This window comes from Ammodytes marinus (assembly GCF_949987685.1).
Source record: "Ammodytes marinus genome assembly, chromosome: 9".
NCBI classification, from domain to species: domain Eukaryota; kingdom Metazoa; phylum Chordata; class Actinopteri; order Uranoscopiformes; family Ammodytidae; genus Ammodytes; species Ammodytes marinus.
In genome coordinates this window covers 12,590,153-12,614,316 of record NC_137213.1, presented here as the reverse complement: position 1 = coordinate 12,614,316, position 24,164 = coordinate 12,590,153, and the positions used below count along the sequence as shown (strand labels likewise).

Here is a 24,164-nt window from a genome sequence, read left to right as displayed (position 1 = left end):
TTGATTTCATTCAGAGTGGCAAATAGCCACTTTATGTGGTAATGGGAATCCACAAAAAACACAAACACAGACCAAGTAGTCTAATTTACTGTCAAGTCAGGATAAGTCACATTCTAGAAGGTGTTTTTACTCTAAATTGCCTATGGAACAGTAAACTGGTTATATTTGCGTGCAGTGTCAACTAGTTTAGCCTACTGTACCATAATCACATCAGTTGCGGAGCCACGAGGGCGCGCAACAGGGTTGTGCGCTCGCGCGTTCGAGTATTTGTACCCACATGCTCGTGCGCAGAGCTCAGTCAGCATTTGACTCCTCAGTAGTGGCAGGGGATCTAGGATTTCCACTTGTCAGTTATACTCCCCGATACCGAAATCAAGTGCATTCCCTCAGCTAAAATGTCAAAGTTGGATCAGATCCTTGTTCTCGACCCTCCTGTCGACCTCAAATTTAAAGGTAAGTCAAATCAAAACTGTTCTTTCACGCATGAAATGTCCAGCGAGAAGAGAAGTGGTGGAGAATTACCCTGACTGGGGAAAGATTTCACACTCCCTCAAGCGAATTTTTGCTGCTAGCGAGCTAAGCTAACTAGCGTTCACCGCCATTTTAAGTTAGCCAGGGTGTTACGAGACGGGGCCGCTGCATCCTCGTACTGTAGTGACGTGGATAGCCGGCGTGGCAAGCATGTCGGCCGCCTGCTAACTGACAACACAGACAAGATTTAGAGGCAACTGTAAATGGTTTAGAAAACGGTATTAAAGTGAGCACATTAATGTTTGCCAGTGCCCCTGACTGTAGCAGCAACAAGAGCTTCTAACGTTGTTTCCCTTGGTGCTCAGCCTGCTCCTTGATGAGGAAATTAACTTTTTTATTTTAGCGACAATATATGTATAGCGTTTAACCTGACATACTCCTGTCAGACAAGCTGGTAAAGTGACCTGACAGTTGGACATGCTAACTTCAACCTGTAACGTCCACAAGCTACACACAGTTTTCAGCAACATTTGACTCACTCCTAACTCCATTAACCTGTATGCTACGTGTGCAGAGACAAATATGTCGACGGACAACATTGTTTTCACTCGCCCATTTATGGGAAACCAAAGCAACCCCACACGATAAATTACCACTGATTGTTTTGCAAGGCTGTGTTCGTTCAATGATGTGTCAGTTAACCGTTGGCTAATGATAGCTAGGCTAGCGTGCTTATGCAAAAGTTGACATCTTGCTACCTTGCTAGCTCCTTAACAACAAACTGTGTTTGGGAAAACTCATGAACATTTGTCCAAGTGCTTCAGAAACCAGGCTTCCTACAAATACTTGAAGTTTTAAAATGCATTGAATTAATTAATCTAAAAATAAGGCCCTTCTTGCTATTACAAGTCTAATAAGGAATTGATTTCATTCATATAAAATATGGCGTTAATTGGTATTTAAATGTCTTAAATTAATCTTTCAACGGTCCTAAAATTGCTTAGACATGGGGAATCGGAATGTATCAATCAAAACAATTCTGTTGCAATTCATAATCTCAAAGTAATTGGTAGCTCTTACTTCTATTTTTTCGTTTAGGGTGGCATAATCCATTTGGTCACTTTGCAAAACACATATGTGACATTACAGTTAACTTTTCTATTTTGCATTTTCATTGGACCAAATAAGTGATGCTTTTATGCAGAACTGTCCCTAACCCGAAGTAGCTGATGTTTTATGTTTGTTCTTTCAGTTATCTTTTTGTAAAATGGGTCTTGCTTTAAGCTGGATAAACTCCTAGAAGTTGTTTGTGACATTTGTCTGATTTGAACAACTGTGACATTTATTATGAAGAGGCCATTACAATTGATTGAGGTAATGCTCTTTAGAAAAACTATATTGATGTGCTGATGTAAGTACAAGTTTTAGAAGTGCCAGACTGCCAATGCTGTGGTGTTATAAAACAATCCCAGTAGTTGAATTGTTTATTATGGCCATTTTTCATTTTGACCCAGAATTATTCTCCTCAATTCTTGTATTTTGTCCCTGTTACTAGTCTATGTGTCTGTTGCAGGCATGATTGTCAATGAGGCACTGTTGCTGAATATACCACTGTTATAAAACCAATAATTGCTCAGCCTTTTGTCCTGCTGATCCTAAGAGGCTGTTTGTTGGTTAGTGCTAGGTATGGGTGGATACTGACTGCAGCCTGGACTTGACAGAGTTGCTAGAAAGGTCACCAGGTCAAATACCAACCCACTTAGTAGCTTTAGGTGGTGTTCACTAGCTGGGTTCCATCAAACTGTGATGGAAATGGCAACATTTTGGGAGAAACATCCCCTAATTCGCAAAAGAGTTTTTACGCTTGATTCAGGAGGTTTTTCAATTATGCAAAATACAGTTAAAGGTGCTGTAAGCGGAATGGTTCTTTTAGCTAACTTCCTGTCAGTACTGCAGTTAGCAGTCCCCTCGCTCGTCCCTACGTCACCACATTAATGCACTGCGGTCTTCAAGCTGCAAGTTATCTAGCATCATCTCAGATCCATAAGTGTGATAAAACATGATTAAAAAACATCAAAACAGACATTGGGAAGGATTTTTACCTGCTCCGCCATTGTAGGCGCATACACATTCGCCCATCTGTTGCTCTGGCGTGCACCGGCAGTGAGACCATGGAGTGTATATAATATAGCCTATATGAGTGAGGCGCGTGTCGGTTTGTTCTCTCTTCTGATTTGGATAACAATTTCGGGATACTACAATAAGTTTATTTGTCGATTACATGCAAAGCAGCTGACTGAGAGATCGGCTTTATAAAACGCGCACATTATGTAAGTGATCACTGTATGAATACAGAGCGATTTTACACTTGTATTAACATAAATAAACCGCTTACTTCACCTTTAATGCGCAAAATGGGAGACAGAAACATATTTATCGAATACAGGGCTTTACGCTTATTTCTTTAGGTGGTAGCACTGGTGCTAGCAAGCAAAAAAAATCAGTTGCACAAAAATAAATTCGGTAGCACACAGTATGATAAGTATGAACGAAAACTTGCATAACATTAACCCTTGCATTTCGCTCTAATTACCTTTGAGCCTGTCATCTTGGTCTCATTTGAGATTCTCAATTGATATTATATCCTAGTATGTGCAGTAATAATTGTAGAAAAATGGTGCACTGATTTAGCCTGGCTCCGCCCGCCTACACTTCCGCTCAATTTTCATTTCACTTCAGTAGTCAGTCTGGGGGTGCGGTGTGTTCATGGAATTCTGCTCGTCCAGACTTTTGGCGGTCCAATCAGCGAACAGAGCGAGTGGCTGAGAACGATGACGTCGAAGTCGCGCTCCAGTTTCAGTTGAATGCTGCGTTCCTTTATACTCGGAAATCGGAAATTTCCAACTTGGTAGTTCCGACCTGTCTGTGTTCCAGTGCATCTGCTCGGGAAAGTATGGACGCCTACAACCGTTCTCATTCAAATAACTAAACGTTAGGCTCTAGCAAGTTACCGTTGCCAGGTACGGTAGATCCATAGACTGCAATATGTACTGAAGTGGGAAATTTCTGAGTTCCCTGTACAACTGAAACGCACCGTCAGAAGCCGGCTCATGACATACGTCTGACCAAACGTGATGCGATTGGTTGGCTAATCCAGAGTGGCACTGGGCAGATCCAATAGTTTATAACTTCAACAGACACCCGCCTCCAAGTGAGTGAACATTTGCCAATTACAGTACTTCCAGGCCTTCTGTACAAATGAAATGAAGTACGATGGTCTGGTAGCACCAGGCTAGCACTGATTGCAATTTAGACAAAATAATCTAACCTGCCAATTGCAATTTTTTGCTGATTGAGAATTATTTTTCCCCATAAAAATATAAAAATAATATCTATATATTTTTTGTATACATATAATTATTATATTAATAATGATATTTTTTTTTTGGAAAATGTCCTTCTGTTAATTAAAACCAAACTTTAAAACATTAAACATAGCCTATTAAATAAATTAGTATACATATTTGTACAATTAAGGCCAAGTTAAATAGGTTGTGAATGTGTTGGGAGTTGTTCTTCAGTGGCTTATTTCAAGTTGTTTAAGTGAGTTGAGTTTATTGTTGAGTGCTCTCTGTAGGGCTGCACAATATATCGAATTTTCATCGCGATGACGATATTGGCTTCCCACGATGACGTGTACATGAATGTGCGATATTTTAAATGTGTGCTCAGCTGCGAAGCAAATCAATCCCTCCCCAAACCACTCGCTGATCATGTGCCTGTTCATGCTCCAACCTGGCAACCCCAGGTTCCCGAGAGCTGTCAATCAAAGTCCAGTGGCTCCGCCCCCAAAGTGTGAACAATTTTCTGCCCGCATAGACAGAAAGCACTCCAAGAGCCGCGCGAAGAAGCAAGCTGCTGCTGCTTATCGCGCGAGCGAGAGCAGACATCTGCGCTTGTGAAATCACATACATCCCCTTGTTAGTCTCTTTTTTTGTGTGGGACCGGATTTATAACCCATTATTACATAACACTTTGCCAGGTCTGTTATCCAGCCAGACAGACCGCTGTCAAGAGTATAATGTATAGCGAACGGGTCACCTAAGGACCTACGTCATAGTTTTGATGGATAGACGTCCACAAACAGGGCTACTCGTTCAGAAAACAATGGAATACTTTTTCAACACGTCTTTGCATGTATCAGGAGAGCAGGGAACACAGGAGTCATGGTTAATGTCCGACAGGACTCCAGCAAGACGATGTGAGTACGTTTTGCTTCAGGCTGCAGCCCGCCATGTAAATGTTCGGCAGTCATTTTCTCCGTGAATTGTTATAGATTTTGGGGAATAATGCTTTGTTAGCTAGATGGAGCTCTGGTTAAGCATGTTGGCCGATTACATTTAGGCCTACTGTTTGTACAGTGTGCGAGTCTTGAGTTGTGTTAGCAAAACAGTAGCTCTGTGGCTAACAGCTGAGCCGGAGCCTTCAGTCAGCTGAAGCAGTCTAGCTGGGCGAGTAGACTATTCCACCGTTGCTAGTTCGTATCCTTGGTCGTTCCTATTTGCTGGCGTATTGAACTACGTTTTCATTACATAAGAACCTAGTGGGTTTGCAATGACTATTCCAGTTATTAGACAAGCTCCCAGGGTTGCTAATAACTCCATACAGTCAGTGCCTCAGCGTACACACGACCTGAAGCGAAGATGAAACCTCGCGTTGGGAGTAAAGGCATGAGAGGCAGCAACATTTAACTAACGTGTTGCTGAGTGTTACCTGCCACTTCCCGTCTCCGTCCTTTCAAATTAAATTCCGACATAGTAGAGCCATATAGGTTGTGATTTATTTTGACAGGGCGCAGCTCATAATATACTTATTTTAGTTATACATTGTGGGCACAATTTTATTTAGTTCAAAATCAAGTTTTATACACATCCATCATGCAGGTACAATAAATGGAGTAAAATGTTTTATATTTTTGCTTTTAGGAGATGCAATGAGGTCAGGTGAGGAAACAAAGATGTGTTATTCAACAGAAATGTAGCACAAGGAAAAGTTAAAGCAGTGCTCTGTTGATTTGATTTTGAGTAAAGTTTTGGTGCAATATTTTGATTTATATTTTCTTTGTGGAAATGCATTGACTTCAGGTAAATATTTATTATATTTATGCAAATATATGTACATTATCAGTAATATTGCATAGCCGATCACATGGATATGAAAGCGCTGTTATGTTTACGTGACAATCCAATAAAAATATTTTACTCACTACAATTACTGAATAATCGTGGTAAAATATCGTGATATCAATATTGACCAAAATAATCGTGATAATCATTTTGGGCAATATCGTGCAGCCCTAGCTCTCTGCAGCCATGTCTGCAGCTGAGGGAGTTGATTTTCAAGCTAGAGCACTGCAGGGCTGTGAAGCGCTAACTTCCTGTTCTTACCGGCTTCAAAATAAAAGTCAACTAACGTTTGGCTAGTAACAGGCGTTAATGTTAAGAGCCGTCTCGTTCCGGTTATTACCATCGGTGAAGTTTATTAGACGCTAGAATCGCCGCACATGCACAGATCTCGAGCACACATCTTTCACCAGCCAAAGTGGAGGGTGGACTCAATAACTTATGCTGGGCTTACACTAGAGGACTTTGAAAAGACTGAAGACTGAAACCCTCTTACATCTAAAGACAATCAACTCACACCTGAAGACAACTAGTCATTAGTTTTCAGTCACAGAGTGAGATTTTGAAAAGACAGGGGGGTCTCATATTGCAAGACTACAACTAGATTCCTTTTGAGATTAATATTATTTCCGCAAACGCGATAGTGATTATTTAATAAAAAAAAATTATTCAATATTCCGAGCGGGGGACTTCCTTTAGTTACTTGACCATCTTTATTTGCTGATCTCGTCCCCCAATAACTTTAACTCCTAACCCTGTATTTGACGGTAAAGTGTTAAGGTTGCGTGGCTGTCCGCCTGGTTCTCCCGCCGAGGCTTCAAGGAAAAAGTGTCTGAAATAAGTGCCTGCACAGGCGGACACAGGTCGCAACTAATGCCACTCCTACGGCGTCGTGCTTGGTGCATGCAAGAGTTTGACAGTGTTTACTTCATTTCGCTTGAGCCAACCCCTTAAGACTTACGATAATATCAAACATGTTTGATAATGTCGGAACGTCAAGACGGGAAGAAGACTGGCTGAAATCGGGTCGGATGACCACCTTACATCAAACAACTGAGATTACGTGCGCGCGCCACAACTCCAGCACGACTTCTGTGATTTCAGTCCGACATTGGAAGATTGTCTGCGACTGTCAAATCGCGTGAAAAGTCATGTAGTGTAAGCCCAGCATTACTTGCCTAAGACTACATTTACCCGCTTTTGGAGACTGTTAATGTAGAGCCCTCTAAGCAGTGTTGTGCAGTGCTCCTCTGTGTCTCAAAGCAGCATCTGCTCATTAGCAAGCTGTCGCACTAGTGCGAGTGGACTTGTATTCATCATCGCACGTGATCAATTTCAGTAGCAAATGCAATAAACTGTCGCACTGTACAGCCCAATAAGTTCTGGATTAGAAATATTGAACACAGATGACTGATCAGCTGGTTGGTTGTCATATTGCTGTTTTATTCATCACAATCACTGCATAACATCTTTCTCTGATCTTTAAAAAGATTCGCTCCACATTTAGATGGAAACCTGGTGAGATGTTTTGGAGGTATGTGAAACTGATTTTTCACATCTTTATAAACACAGTTCAGACCCTACAACACCCGATCAAACCATCTGTGGAGACCCCAGACATTTGAATAATTATGCACTTCATTTAACTTTATCAAACTCGGAAAAGTTAATTTCTGCTACTGTTACTTCCTCATCAGGTGCAGGACTTGTGGTGAATTAAGTCGATGAAATAGCGCGTGGATACGTCGGAAAATCAATTGAACAAATGGCGTGTGATGAATGAAACTAGCTAGTTAAAATACAGCATTTTAGTAGTATTACGTTTTTAAATCTTGAGCATCTGGTCAAACTTTCATTTAGTTTGTGCAACAGGTTTCCAGTGCTCAGTCTGTTTGTTTTGGATGCCTACGGGTATAATTAAAAAAATCAGACAGAGTTAAATCCAAATACATAAATGAATGGATGTCCCTCAATTGAACCTTAAATTGATATTGATATTTAGTCTGATGGAGGAGGCATGGTCCATAATCTGATCACGGACATCAACATTTTACCCGATTAAGAAATTCTGCCGGAATTGGATTATTCTGATCACAGATCAGTCACGCGGTTTACATTTCTGTCATCAGATTACATTTTTACCCTTTTTATAATGGCGTGGATGAAGGAGTAAATTGCTCAAATCTGACACAGGTAATATAAAGTTGATTCTGATAATCGGTCAAATCCCTGTTCTATTGCATTGGGATCAAAACTTATGCAATGAAAGGCATGATGATGAATGAAGTTTGTGTTAAAATGCAGTTGCAAATATATTGATAGTTGTTGGATAATTAGCAAGCTGACTTAAAACTACACCAGTACTGTATCTTCTCTAGCAGAATTTGAATAGTCCTAATTTATTTGTATCACCTGTAAACGCAAGCCTGCAGATGTTATGCCATGAAGAGTTTAGTTTGTATGGCTAATTGTTTCATACAATTGAATGCCTGATTCATTTACATCTAATCCAAACTGCTAAATTGAAAGAAAGGATGGCTGGGTTTGGTAGGTTTTCAGGAGGCACACGGAGGAAAATGAAACGGTTCCTATTTTGTCTTTGAGAAGCAATCTGAGGAGCAGAAAGACGACCAGCTCTCCTCCACTGTCACCGTGTCCGGGCTAAATCGGTCTGCCTGTATCTGAGAGCCTCTGCTGGGATTCCTCCGGCGAGCTGAAGGGGGCAGCCCTCCTTTCCCTGGCTGGTATTTTTAGAATAGGACCGGCCTGGGGGACCTTAACTCAGCATACATGTAACAAGATGAGAAAAACGCTGCTTAGCAAAGGTGGCATGATCTCGCAGTAAGGCAGAGGATACTACAGGCTCCGTGGGTGTTACAACTGATTTTCAGTGTTTGAGCTGTTTCAGTTTTGGTTTAAGTGATGCTCACCACCGTTAGGGATGCAGTGCACAGTTAAAGGTGCATTCAGTGACTCTGGAGAATGCTTGTCTTCAAATCACCTTTTGTCAAAATCAGTGACTTACTTCTCACAATCTTCTACCTGTGCGTACTGTATGCGCACTGAAAAAAATCCAATGTTAATACACAGCCTAGGCTCTGTAAATTGGTAGGTTGCTAGCTATGGTAAGACAGCCAAATGCCTCGTTTCCACCGAGTAGAGCGGGTCGGCGCGGTTCGGTCCGGGTATTTTGGCTTTTCATTTGCCAAAATAATAATATCTTTATTTATATAGCACCTTTTTAAAAACATTGGTTTACAAAGTGCTTTAACAAAATACATACGAGCAAGTACAATCAAATGAATACATATTAATCAAAAAACACGTACAAAAAGATAAATACTCATATACACACACAACAAACCAAACAAGATTAATAGGTGCTAGGATAAAAAGACATTGTGGAAGAGAATAAATAGACGGCATCACGTAAAAGCAAGTCTATAAAAATGTGTTTTTAAGAAGTGACTTAAAAGAGGTTACTGATTCAGCCAGCCTTATCTCCACGGGCAGGTCGTTCCAAAGCCGAGGCGCCCTTGTGGAGAAGGCACGATCACCTCTAGTCTTGAGCCACGACCTTGGAACAGTAAGGAGGGCCTCGCCCGTGGATCTAAGGCTGCGAGCAGGCTCGTACGGGGTCAGCATGTCTGTGACGTACTCGGGGGCAAGACCCCGACAAGCCTTAAAAGTGATCAATAAAATCTTAAAATCGATTCTAAAACGGACAGGGAGCCAGTGCAAAGAAGCTAAAACAGGAGTGATGTGATGCCGTCTGTTAAAACCAGCGAGAAGCCTAGCTGCTGACTTCTGAACCAACTGGAGGCGGGAGAGTGATTTGTGGTTGATGCCGGTTAACAGAGAGTTGCTGTAATCTAAACGGGAGAATATTAGTGCTTGGATGACTTTTTCAAGGTCGGGTTGTGATAGAAAATGTTTAATTTTGGAGATGGTTCTGATGTGGAGAAAACATGACTGTACAACTTTGTTAATGTGAGGGATGAAAGTGAAGTCTGAATCTAAAATGACACCCAAGTTTCTGGCAGTGGGCTTAACATTATCGGATAATGGACCGAGGCTGATGGGACTGGTGATGGTGCTTGGCGGTTTGAACAGTATTATTTCAGATTTGGAGTTAAGTTGGAGGAAGTTATGGGCCATCCAGCGGTTCACATCTTTGAGGCAGTCTAAAACAGCAGCCAGGTTTCTCGGATCGTTGGGTCTCAGCGGTAGGTATATCTGTGTGTCGTCATTATAGCAATGAAAGGAAACATTGTGCCGCTGGATGATTTGGCCGAGTGGGAGCATATATATTGAAAATAAAATAGGACCTAAAATCGAACCCTGCGGTACACCATAGGCTACTTGGGTTGTAGAGGAAGAGTGGTTGCCGATGGTGACCGCACAAGTTCTATTAAAAAGATAAGAATTGAACCAACCAAGTGCATTGTCCCTGATACCAATAAAAGATTGAAGACGATTTATTAAAATTGTGTGATCTATAGTGTCGAAAGCGGCACTTAGATCTAAAATAATAAAAATTGCACTCTCTCCTCTGTCCGTAGTTAAAAACAGGTAATTGGTTACCTTGAGGAGGGCAGTTTCTGTGCTGTGCAATGCTCTACAACCAGACTGAAATTTTTAAAATAAATTATTTTGTGACATAAAAGTTGGGAGGACACAACTTTTTCTAAAACTTGATAAAAATGGAAGTTTAGAAATAAGCCTAAAATTATTAAGATCAGAGGGGTCTAGGTTTGGTTTCTTTAAAGCTCCCATATTATACACTTTTCGGTACTATTATACACCATATTATATGGTCTTAGTGGTCCCTAATACGTTTTTCTTTAATTGTTTGCTGAAAAAAACCGTTCAGATAATTTATTGTACTATGCTGATGTTCAGCTAATCTCACAATGGCCTATTTATTAAAAAGAGCTGCAGCTCCCCTCGTAAATATACAATCTTTGAGCTCCCCCGCCCCCTGTCCGGAAGCGAAGCCAGATACGCCTCGCCCTCTGTCTGTCAGGGCCGTGGACCAATAAGAAATAGGGGTGTGGGCTGCACAGTGGAAGCTTCTGGCTTTCCAGTTTGTGAGGTCAGAAACGAGGAGAATTCTGACTGGAGTATATTGGGGGGGGAGGGGTGGGGGTTTCAGAAAGGGGGAGAGTGAGAAAAGGAGAGATTGTTATTTTTTTAAATATTTTGGCAGTCTCTAGGCACACCGTGGACCCATGGATATGTTAGAACACATTTAAAAAGTGCATTTAGCATAATATGTGACCTTTTTAAAGGAGCAGTGTGTAATATGACATCATCAAGAAAGTTCTACAAAGTTCTAGAATGCAACACTCCCTGGGTAACCCCAACCCTTTAGAATAATAACAGAAGCTACAGTGGCCTTCAAGGACAAGAACAATTCTAAATTCTAAACAATGCACCTGATGACATTCCAACTATGACACTTTCAAGATGGCGGCACTAGGCCTTGGTCCAAAATATGCAGAAATATGGACATATATGAGACCCTTTCTAAAGGAAAAAATAATAATTCAAAACATTTTTTTCAGCTATTATGCACTAAATTAAACGTACTTATGGATATTATAATTACTTTCTACAAAATCTGCTAGGAAATAAAACCCAAAATTCTGCAGGTTTAAAAGAGGTTGGACCACAGCATGCTTAAAAGCAGATGGAAAAACACAATGGATTAAAGAACTATTAATAATAGATAAAAGGCTGGGTCCGACTGTATTTAAAACCTATTTAAGAAACTTGGTGGGAATAAAATCAAGGCTGCACGTGGTTGGTTTCATGTCTGTTAAGATTTCGGATAAAAAGGACAGTGAAACAGGTTGAAAATGGGTAAAATATACAAATGTCGCTACTGGTGGATGTTTTTGATGCGTACACGCATCAAAAACATGCAGACGTGTGTGTGTGTGTGTGTGTGTGTGTGTGTGAGACAGAAGATGGTTTGATAAATAGTTTGAATCAGGGTATTTATCCTTTTTGAACTCACATTTCAAGAGCATCTGTTGCTCTGCACCTTTCATACAGTATGGTGCATTAACTGTATTCAGTTTTTCCCACCAGCAAGTACAGGACCTCAAACAGGCTCAGGGCATGTCCACAGTCAGGAGGAGTGGTTGACAAGCTGTCATTATCAAGCCTGCTGCCACATACTTTGACCTGTACCGATGATCACATTATCATACCTGGCTTCAGTCATGCTTTATTCTTATTCGAAACATCTGACGGATCACTCGGTCAACTTTGAATAAAATGTCTGTCATTACTGCTGAGTCAACGTTAGGAAAATTAGTTTACTAATTGGGGGACAGATGACATTCAGGTTTCTCTTCAGCTAGCAAGCTGTTGACAGAGCACGTTAAAATATCACGTTCTACATTTCAATTGTTTATACTGGTTGAACAGGTGTATTGGAAAGGTTTTGGCTTTTTACTTGCAAAGGTTTTATTACTTGATTACAGTAACTACAAGCAAAGTTCAGGTTAATCTTCAGGTTATCTTTCACTGCAGAAAAGGTGTGCACAAGTGTGCAGCTCACACACACACACACACACACACACACACACACACACACACACACACACACACACACACACACACACACACACACACACACACAGACTAGCTTTTATGATCCCTACATGTTTTGTGATGAGAAATTAAGGATAGTGTAACTCTAAAACCCTTTGAAGTCATTTGTCAACTTTATATGGAACATAACAATGGCTTTCAGTTATTGATTTTTTTTTTCCTTCTCAAATGTTTCATCCCTAATTGCTTTCTATTGTTCATAGAAATATCAGATGTTGCGGTCACAGTGTTGGTGATAAGGTTTTTCAGGTTTGATGGAATGCCATTGCCAATGCCTTTGTGACACACCTGTGCTTTAAACAACGCCCTAGTCATTACCATAACTCTACTATGTTAGCTTTAGCTGGGTGTAGCCACTCCAATCTGGTCATGCATCGCTTTTTATCTCTCTGAGCACTGGGTGTAAAGTAGGGCTGCACAATATATCGAATTTTCATCGCGATGACGATATTGGCTTCCCACGATGACGTGTACATGAATGTGCGATATTTTAAATGTGTGCTCAGCTGCGAAGCAAATCAATCCCTCCCCAAACCACTCGCTGATCATGTGCCTGTTCATGCTCCAACCTGGCAACCCCAGGTTCCCCGAGAGCTGTCAATCAAAGTCCAGTGGCTCCGCCCCCAAAGTGTGAACAATTTTCTGCCCGCATAGACGGAAAGCACTCCAAGAGCCGCGCGAAGAAGCAAGCTGCTGCTGCTTATCGCGCGAGCGAGAGCAGACATCTGCGCTTGTGAAATCACATACATCCCCTTGGTAGTCTCTTTTTTTGTGTGGGACCGGATTTATAACCCATTATTACATGACACTTTGCCAGGTCTGTTATCCAGCCAGACAGACCGCTGTCAAGAGTATAATGTATAGCGAACGGGTCACCTAAGGACCTACGTCATAGTTTTGATGGATAGACGTCCACAAACAGGGCTACTCGTTCAGAAAACAATGGAATACTTTTTCAACACGTCTTTGCATGTATCAGGAGAGCAGGGAACACAGGAGTCATGGTTAATGTCCGACAGGACTCCAGCAAGACGACGTGAGTACGTTTTGCTTCAGGCTGCAGCCCGCCATGTAAATGTTCGGCAGTCATTTTCTCCGTGAATTGTTATAGATTTTGGGGAATAATGCTTTGTTAGCTAGATGGAGCTCTGGTTAAGCATGTTGGCTAACAGCTGAGCCGGAGCCTTCAGTCAGCTGAAGCAGTCTAGCTGGGCGAGTAGACTATTCCACCGTTGCTAGTTCGTATCCTTGGTCGTTCCTATTTGCTGGCGTATTGAACTACGTTTTCATTACATAAGAACATAGTGGGTTTGCAATGACTATTCCAGTTATTAGACAAGCTCCCAGGGTTGCTAATAACTCCATACAGTCAGTGCCTCAGCGTACACACGACCTGAAGCGAAGATGAAACCTCGCGTTGGGAGTAAAGGCATGAGAGGCAGCAACATTTAACTAACGTGTTGCTGAGTGTTACCTGCCACTTCCCGTCTCCGTCCTTTCAAATTAAATTCCGACATAGTAGAGCCATATAGGTTGTGATTTATTTTGACAGGGCGCAGCTCATAATATACTTATTTTAGTTATACATTGTGGGCACAATTTTATTTAGTTCAAAATCAAGTTTTATACACATCCATCATGCAGGTACAATGAATGGAGTAAAATATTTTATATTTTTGCTTTTAGGAGATGCCATGAGGTCAGGTGAGGAAACAAAGATGTGTTATTCAACAGAAATGTAGCACAAGGAAAAGTTAAAGCAGTGCTCTGTTGATTTGATTTTGAGTAAAGTTTTGGTGCAATATTTTGATTTATATTTTCTTTGTGGAAATGCATTGACTTCAGGTAAATATTTATTATATTTATGCAAATATATGTACATTATCAGTAATATTGCATAGCCGATCACATGGATATGAAAGCGCTGTTATGTTTACGTGACAATCCAATAAAAATATTTTACTCACTACAATTACTGAATAATCGTGGTAAAATATCGTGATATCAATATTGACCAAAATAATCGTGATAATCATTTTGGGCAATATCGTGCAGCCCTAGTGTAAAGCAAGGCTGAATGTACAGGCGAAAAAAAAGATTTTCCGATTAATATCGATTCTCTCTCAAACGATTCTGAATCGATTCAGAAAAGTTAATAATCGATTATTTTTTTTTTATATATAATTATTATTATTTTTTTTCTTCTAAATACTAATACTTCCTGCGCCATTGCGCATGCACACCACACATGTGCGAGTTGTTTCCAAAGTGGCTTCAAAAGGGCAGAGCAGCAAACCCATGACCTGCACCGGCTTTATCTCTGTTTACGTTTTTGTATGAGAGCTGAATTCCAAGCCATACTTTTTGTACAATGTGTTGAAATGACATAGAAAATAATAGAATAGAAATCCTATAGAAACATGATTTACGAGATTAGAAATAAAATAAAACTGAATCGGTTTAGTTTTTACATACTACCATATTGTGTTGAAATGCAAGCTGCATTGATTATTGCACTGTTCATAGAAAGTCATATTTGTGACAAGAAAAGCTTTTCTCTTAATACAATATTAGAGAAGGTAATTCATCTGTTGATTGTATTTAATGATCATCACATAAGTAGGAAGTGATTAGCAAACTCTGAGTAGCAAACTCAGATGTGCATATAAATATATTTTTGAAATTCACACATGGGTATGTACATAAAAAATGTTTTGCATTGAGATGCATTGAAAATCGATTTTGAATCGAATCGTTGACCTCTGAATCGGAATCGAATCGTGAGGTGCCAAGAGATTCCCACCCCTAATGGGTAGTGGAAAGAATATCTAAATGTTTTTTGCGCAGCCGGATAGCAGTGGGGCTATTGTTGGCGCTAAGATGTTTAACACCTATAGCTGTATGAAAACAGTACAAGAAATGTAGCCCAAGCTTCTCTAGGATCTAGGGCTGGCCCGAGTACCATTTTACAGTCTTCGAATACTCGTTGGATTTTCCGAGCGAGTATTCGAATACTCGTTCTAAAAAAACACACCATCAAACCAACATTAATAATCCCAATGTACTCACTGAAACAGAGTGTGTGAGACAGCAAGCTGCGTAGTTTGTTGATGCTTTAATAACTTTCGAACGGTAGTAAAGTCGGAGTTCCTTACTTTTTCCCCGTAGAGGCGAACAGCTGTTTTTCCGTTCCAAATCAGCTGTCCTCTGCGCCATCTTAATCTGTACAGGAGTTTATCAATTCATCCAGGAACATGCATCTTTTTGGCGATTTATAAATCCACACAAAGATCCAATATTGATAGTCTTTTGTGTCCATATTATATCCATTATTGACCGCCTATTCCCATGATGCAAGCAAGTCACGGTTGATGATGGCTAAATAGCAGCGCTGAATGTAGACAAACAGCTGAGCTAAGCTAACGTTAGCATTACGCCAAGCATTACATTTCCTTCAGAAATCGAGCTAATGTTGTGGTAGCCTATAGAGTTATTAGGAACACAATCTATTCTTCCTCCATCTCTCTCTTCCTCCTGCGCTTGGTGCCGCTTTTAGTTTGCCTCACTTTGGTAACATTACGTAGCCTACTGCAGCTGATATCACCGGTTGCGCTTTGAAAGGGCGGCGGCCAACTAGGTCAAAGTTCAAATAATTCGATAATATATTTTAAATTAACGTCTAATTTGTATTTTACAATTGTTTTATAACTTGTTTATCCAAATATTATTTGCTGACAAAATATACTGCAGTTTGAGCTACCTTTGCAAAAAAATTAAGTTAAAAAAAATATATAATATTCCGAATACTGAATTGAGCTCCAAATACTAATTTAACAAACGAATACTCGTATATTCGAATAATTTGGGCCAGCCCGAGCTTCCATGGAGACTTCCTCGTCAACAACAACGTCGACTGAGTGTGAAAATGGAATACAGGAAGTGTTGAATGCTCCAGAAGGGGTTTGTCGCCTTCGAACGCAATTTGTAAATACCGGCAGTAACTAAGACAACTGTATATCAGAATTTGTGACACTTGATGACACACTGGCAAACATTTTTGCAAGTAAAATCAGTAGACCTCGCCCATGCTGTGATGCTAGCTAACCAGGCACCATGGGATACATTTTAATCCCAACTCTCAAGCTAATTGTGCTGATTGAGTTTTGGGTACCTACCTCTGACTTGGCTCCCACTTCTGTTTTCAACATGACATGGTTTTATGGCTTGATGGTGCTGACCGTGGTTACGAAGCTAATTTGAGCCCAGTCACAAGATGGAGGGCTAACTCTTGATCTCCTGTTGTGACCTGAGAAGTGCTGGATCTTAGGTCCAATATGAACATGGGACATCTCTATGAAATTAGCTGTTTGGAAAACACAATTTATTCTGGGGGTTTGGCCTGTCGTTTCTGGCGCGTAGGTTGTTTTGGAGATCCTTAACTTCATGACTGTCTCATGCTAAGCTATGCGCACCCTCCATCAAGGCTGTATAGCCTATTTATTTAATATTTTAAGGTGCGTTTTCAATATTACAAAAGGCTACACTTTTAAAGGAGGACATGCTCTTAAACTGTGCACAACATGTCTTACAAAATGAGTTGGGAGGTAGCTCAGAAATTCTCCAACCAAGCAAATCCATCATCATTAGTATACTTTCTTATTCACTCAAATATATGAAGTCATAATTGATACAGTAACACTGGTAATATAATACTCTTCTATCCTGCAACCCGTTGCCAAGGAAGCGACTATTCGGTTAGCGATCCTAATCATATTGGCCTAATTAAGTTGCTGCACCGTATTTTTTTTTAACTAATCTTTTTAAAGGTTCTTTTGAACTTTTGCAAGAAAACACTGCAGCCCTGTCTGTCGTCCAGGTGTAACTTAACATATTGAATTTCTCTCTATTTTGTTCTATATTGACTCAGAAAAAAACTGCTTTTTCAGTGGTTAGTCATAGCAAGTACAACTGCTTTGTTTGTGTAGAAATGTTGCAATGAGAATATTTTTTTTTTTTTGCTAAGTGGTTATGTCTAGTAGAAGAGTGCACTCAAAAGTACAGGAATAATAATGCCTCTTGTCATTGTGTGTCCTTCAGGTCCTTTCACAGATGTAGTCACCACTAACCTCAAGCTGAAGAACCCTTCTGACAAAAGAGTGTGTTTCAAAGTGAAGACGACCGCGCCACGCCGGTACTGCGTACGGCCAAACAGCGGTGTCATCGATCCCGGAGCAACTGTCATTATCTCTGGTAAGTTTTTCACCATTTTCATCCATATAAGTGGGTTTTATCCCCTTTTATGTTGACTTAACAGACTTACCTCTAATTCAGAAAATTTAAATGCGGATTTATGAGAGGGTGGCAACCTGCGAGGGAAACTAGATCAGGAAGATGTGGCACAACTTTGTCAGCCACATGCTAAATTGAAGCTGAGGTGTTAAAACTCCAAGCTGTGATTTATTGGGGCAGTTTTCACTCACAAAGTCCACACCGTCCTCATCCCACTTACGGCCTGTGGGGTAGTGCAAGTAGTAATTGTATGCCAGTTGTAAAGTAGGATTTCTTTTATTTTGTTCGTAGAACTCCTGAAAATAAGAATAATGTGACAAAATAATCCAGTGTTAATACAAAGCCTAGGCTCTGTAAACTGGCATTGTGCTAGCTATGGTGGGCCCCCTTTGTTTACCTACCAGTTTATAAAGCCCTGGCTGTGTACTAACACCAGATCATTTTTCAGCGCACACACAGTACGGACCTACTATGGCAGTGTCGGTTTTAGGTCAAAGTTGGGTCATAACAGTTAAAAACTATATTATCAGATTAAAAACAGGAATATGAATGGAACATCGGCTAGAAAAGCATCTTGTGTCGTGTCCTACATCCGAACTGGAGCTGCCGGCAAAATTAGATTTTCATTCTGCCTTTTAAGGGTCAAATTAGCCTCAATATGGCTCCTGTAACTCGATTGGTTGGTTCATTAGTGTTTATAAGGACAGATCCCTTGCCCAAATAACCCTGAGCACTGTTTCAAGTTTTAAATGAGAGTTGTTTGGTGAAACTGGTGACTGTTCATTCAATGTCGAGTTTCCTCCAGCGTTTGTAGACGGCTTCAAGTTGATTTCCATTTACTTAAAAGACTCATTGAATTTATTCAGAATATGGCTTTATAATGCACTCCTTCCTTTTGAAAGATTGTTTGATACATTTTGGATGAAGCATGGCATAAAGTAGACAATAGTGATTTACACAGTGTTTCATTTACTACATTTTGAGAATAACAACGTCCAACTGGAGATAGGAGATGATAGAATTAACCAATAAAGGACAACATGACCTTGATCAGACATCAGCGTTCAGTGCGAGTAAAATGTACCAACTTAACATAGCCGCATTTATAACCTAAGAGACTTATGTTTGTGTATGCCTGTGTTGTCAAGTGGAATATATTACTGATGTTTCATATACTGAATATTTTTAGGTAAAATTTTTCAATGTAGAGATTATGTTGTTTTAACGTTGTTCATCTTTCCTTCACAGTCATGCTACAGCCCTTTGACTATGACCCCAACGAGAAAAGTAAACACAAATTCATGGTGCAGACGATTTTTGCCCCGCCAAATGTTTCTGACATGGATTCATTGGTGAGTGAACTTTTTATAGTCGGTATTACGACGTGAATCAAATAAGTTGTTTCAAAATGTGTCAACATACAAAAAATACTATTATGCTTCCAAAACAGTAAGTTGTTGAGTCATTGCTGCGAGAAGTCACTGTTCACCACAGTTACACTAAACTATATCCTCTTGCAGCAAGGACCGCTCAAACTGTGCTTCATGTAAATAGAAAAATAACCAACATGCAATTTTTTTGGATCCAAATTTCAATTGGATATTTTTCTATTCATTATTTTGTCAGTTTTTAAACATTTACGATTGATGTAAATAACTGTTGTTTTTTCTACTGGTAAAGAGCCTTATTCATACATTTTATTGCTTCAGAATCATTATTACTATCCACTATTACTACTAGGATTCACTGAAAACTTGTCAGTATTCCATTCATTTCTGGTGACAAAAAAAAAATAGTTTCGTTAATTGTGCTCTCTGCTCTTGGACATTACCTTTTTATTAATGTCAAAACATCAAACTAATAAGGCTGCAGTCTCCAGTTGTCCACCAGTTGACAGCAAAGGCTTAGTCACTCAGTGAAACATGCACATACCAGGTAGTGTTCCTGAACTGGCTTGTCTTGAATGAGAAGCAAAATCCAGGAAGTGTAGGGGAACAAAGGTCTGTAGTAAAGTGGATTCTAATACTGTAACTATTTTATCAGATCAATTCGTTTCTTGGCACTACTCAACCGCCCTTACAGTTCTGTCACATACCTTATGACACAGTTTATTTATTTTTCAACCATTAAAAATTCTGTCTGAGGAGTACTTTTATTTACAAAAGTCTCTTTTTCTTAAAACATGTAAAATCACTATTGTCTCTTGAGTTACAGATCTGACTTACTTAAATATGTCATTCTTAAAAAACAGACCCAAATACCAGTGGGGAAAGAAGCGCACCTGTGAATGTTTGTGGCAGTTTTGTGTAGAAAAAAGTAAAAAAAAAAAAAAAAAGTAATGTAATGTCCATAGATTTGATTCTGCATTGCATGTGAATAGTTTAGTCTACTAGTGCGTGTGTATGTAATCCAGCTGCTAACAGTTTGAGCTGATGAATAACATGCTCATTTTTCATCCCCACCAGTGGAAAGATGCAAAACCCGATGATCTCATGGATTCCAAGCTGAGATGTGTCTTCGAGCTGCCTTCTGAAAACGATAAAGTGGTAAGAGGTGCTGCTGCACGTAAAGGGGGGGTGGGGGGGAAGTGGAATTTCTCTCTTAAGGATGTTTATCAAATTGGAAAATGTCCAGGATATTTTGGTTTTCTATAGAGGCAGAATCTTTGGAAAAATCCCACCGCTCTAATGTCAAATAGAAGGGAGCGCTTACAGTGGGGGAAAAAGTGTGTCCTAGGTGCAAAAGTTTCCTTTGCAAACATCACCTAAAATACTTGGCATACGAATAAATTAAAAGTAAAGTTGAATCAACACCTCGCTTAGAGTCTTGGCGGAAAAACGATTATGACATTATTAGATGTACAGAGATAGGAGTTAATACAGAGTATTGTCATGAATTGCCTCAGTTGTCCTCAAACTGGTGACTCTGAACAGTGGGAGAGACTGTATTCATGATGCCTCTGTATAATCAGGGTTTAGATATGCAGTGCTGCTGCATAACGCAGCAGGCCCTCACAGTTCAGGTGAAAATACCACCAAGGCGAGCTAGATTTAGCTTATGCTAAGCAGCTTGTGGCTATATGGACCACTGAGTCAGCGGAGTATCTGCTTTCTGCTTTGGCTCATGTAGCATGTTTGTAATGTACCACATGTTATGTAACTTTGGATGGAGTAAGGTTGTACCGTAAGGTTTACATGTGTATTTCCGTGTTGTGTAAGAAAAAATTTCATGGCATAGAGGAAAAACAAATGGCAAACAAAAAACCTGCACACTGCTAATCACTTCTTTTCACTTCTTACTCAAACAAGTATCTGGTCAGGCTGGTAAACTTTTGACCTCTTCGACCAAATGGCTCTCGGTTTTAGAATTTTTTCTTTAGACATAGTTTTTGTGTGACTGCTCATGTTTTTAACAACATCTAAAATATGACAATTATGCTCCATATGTGAAACCATAAAAGGGAGAATTAAAAAAATATATTTCTCAAAGGAAAGTAATAAAAAAAGTTTGGTATCGGTGCAGAAAATCCGGTATGGAGACCCAGCCCCATGTTTTAGTAGTGATGGTAACATGTGTGGGTCATTGAGGTGCAGTGTGGTTAGGCCGAAGAGGTACGTTGTCTATTTGGGATGCTTAAATATAACCAACGTGCCTAAATTGGTAAAACTTCTATGATTCCACTTGATGTCCCCAGTCTCAGACTCAACCCACTCCCCAATAAGATAGAAAAGTTTAGTGTTGAATGTGTCTGTGCTGTTCAGGTTGAATTGTGATGGGTCACCCTGATATTTTGTGCCTTAAAAAAATAAATAAAATTATGATTATTTGGTTTAAATGGGACATAAGTGGATAATAACATAATATCCTGTCTGTGTAAGTTTATCAACATTCAACTGCAACATAGCAGACATTACAAATCCATTAATATCCTTATGCCGTCATGGTGTCTGTCCCATCAAACAAAGCCACATCAAACATGCCTTGTGAAGGGCCGAGTTTCCTCCCTTGGTCTCTTTGATCTGGCTCTGTGAGCTTCGGACAAGGCTGTCATTCTTTGGCAGCGGCCCCTGTCTAGAGAATTAACCTCTCTTGCTTTACTCGGGGGCCGGCTGGCTTTCACTACAATGGTTCTCTCTCCTCTGTTTGTCTGACAGAATGACGTGGAGGTGAGCAAATCAGCCTCGGTGACCAGCTCTGGGAAGGGCGACCCGTCGATCGGCTCGCTGCCCGTCAGCAGCAGCGCCCCTCTGGACGAGACGGAGATGAAGAAGGTCCTGGAGAAATGCAAGAGGCTGCAGTCCGAGATGAACAAGATGGCTGAGGAGAACCGGCAATTAAAGGTGAGATGTGTTGATGAATTATATTCCTAAAACGTTGAGGTTTTGTTGCCCTACTAATTCATTTTACAATGGATAAAACTAACTAGTCAGTGGCACTGTTTTATAGAAAGATGAATCACTAACAGAGAATGAACTTGGGAGTGTTCCACACATATTCTGAAAACTGATGTCATACTGCTCTCTAGTGGCCTGTCTGTTTGGTGTATAGAGGCTAAGTTTGGTGACCTCTCAACATGTTATCCAGATTTGTTTTTATAAGAATGGGGCCAAAATGTACAGAATGCATTGATCACAATGTGAGCTAGACCACCTGATCACAAAGCGATTGCAATGCTTTTTGTGCCTCCAGATAAGAGGTACAGATGGCTTGTTATCACTGTTTGCAAATGGGCTCTTTATTTGCTCTCATAGACTTTACAATTTCAGTTTAATAGCAGCAATGTCAGTTTTACTGCCATCAAGACCAATATCTGTTTACCACTTATTTTTTTTTATACAAACATTGACATTTGTGGGTTTGCTTAATGCGTTTCTGCAACAATGGCTCCTGATGTAAAGTGGCTCGAGGCACTTTCACAGGTGCATCGTAAACCCAAACGGAAAGATTAAAGAAATTAAATAAATGATTCGAAGGGTGAATTTGGAATATGGGTGGATACATTGATTTAGTCATCTTAAGTTTTGACAGACGTTTGAAACATTAATTTTGATTGTAATGTCTACCCCTTACATCCACCAGGCATTGAAAGAGAACAAAGGTCCACAGAATCCATTGGTTTAGGCAGTTCCAACAATACCAAGGCAAAGAAACCGAACAGAACAGCTGATTTTTATACCATGAGGAGGCAGAAAATAATTCAAAAATGAGTTGTCGGAAAAGGTGTAATTTTCACAGTGAGGCTTTAGTCAGCATTGCATAGTTGAGGTGAGGTTTTCGACTCAGTTTTTAGAGTGGTGGATGATCTGATCAAGAGAAGACCTGCATTGTTCTCATCTGTTGACCGTTTCTCGACTCTTTTTCTCTTCTGTGAATTTGCATCCTTAATTCTCTCTTTGTCTGTTTCAGGATGACGGTGTTAGAATGAGGAAGGCGCCCCCCGCAGGCCACATGACGTCAAACTCCACTTCCCTCATGGCCCGAGAATCCAGCACCGCCTCCCTGCCCTCCCTCCTCGTCGTCATAGCAGCCATCTTCATCGGATTCTTCCTAGGGAAGTTCATCTTGTAGACTGGGAGGAGGTGCATGCCAGCCGTATTTCCCCCCTCTCCCCCCTCAACCGGCTCCGGAATAAAAAAAAACAGGCCTGGAAAAAAAATTACCGAGAAGTCTTTCTGTTGACTTTTACCATATCATTGGTAGTGTGGCCTACAAGTGAACACATCTGTACAGCATCATTCGAAGGCGTCGCCTTTTTTTACAATCTCACACGGTTAGTACATACACACAGAGAGTTGAGAAAAAGAAAGGTGACAAAAAAAAGTGATTGCTCCCTTTTTTTTCTCTCTTTTTTGATGGCTGGATTTCAAACAGGTAATGTGCTGGGACAATGAAAGTTGTTTGCTATGAGTCAGCATGGAAGATGCACCTAGAGTGAACCATGGGCAAGAGGCAGTCAAAAATACTAGATTTTTTTTTTCTTCTCTCTCTGTTTTTATTAGGAATTGAATGGAATGTTAGGTGTCTTGTAAATGTTGTTTTAAATCCTTTTAAACACAAAAGGAACGAACTTCCATCAAAAAGACCTTGCTACCTGTTGCTGGATTGCCTCTGAAGTAAATTTTGTTTTCGGTTTGTAATTTCTACTTCTTGTCTTGGAATGTTCAGGTCCAGCTGGGGATATAGGTGCCTCCTTCTTGTACATTTCTATCCTTTCCTTTTTCTTCACAACACCAATGCAGACTTTATATTATTATTATTATTAATATTATTATACAAATCATATATTCCTTCTGAGGCAAATATTGACTGAAATAAGGTCTCCATTCTTAAAATCCTGTTCCATGGTAATAAGCATTGAAAAAATAAAAATGAAAAAATAATTTTCCTGTGTCCTCCCCTCTTCAATGATACACCCTCGAAAGTGGGCGTTCTGCCATGTTTTCTGTCAGTGTTGCCACCAACACTTTTTATCGGATATGCATGTGTTTTATTTACACTTGACATTTTGGCTAATGTTATTGGATTTTCAGTTATGTCTGTCAAACATTTTCTAGTTTTCAAACTTTGCCATCTGCTCAGTTATGAGTCTTAAAAGAA

General features: G+C 40.1%; 1 protein-coding gene across 1 annotated transcript; it reads left to right on the top strand.

Annotated features, from left to right (window-relative positions):
• The first annotated feature begins 310 nt into the window (after positions 1 to 310).
• Positions 311 to 23,938, top strand: vapal (VAMP (vesicle-associated membrane protein)-associated protein A, like). Its single transcript, XM_080033664.1, has 6 exons — positions 311 to 453; positions 17,376 to 17,528; positions 18,816 to 18,919; positions 20,033 to 20,113; positions 21,722 to 21,907; positions 22,974 to 23,938. Exons 1-6 carry the CDS (start codon positions 396 to 398, stop codon positions 23,133 to 23,135), a joined length of 744 nt encoding a protein of 247 aa, XP_079889790.1. The 5' UTR covers positions 311 to 395; the 3' UTR covers positions 23,136 to 23,938.
• Positions 23,939 to 24,164: the final 226 nt, after the last annotated feature.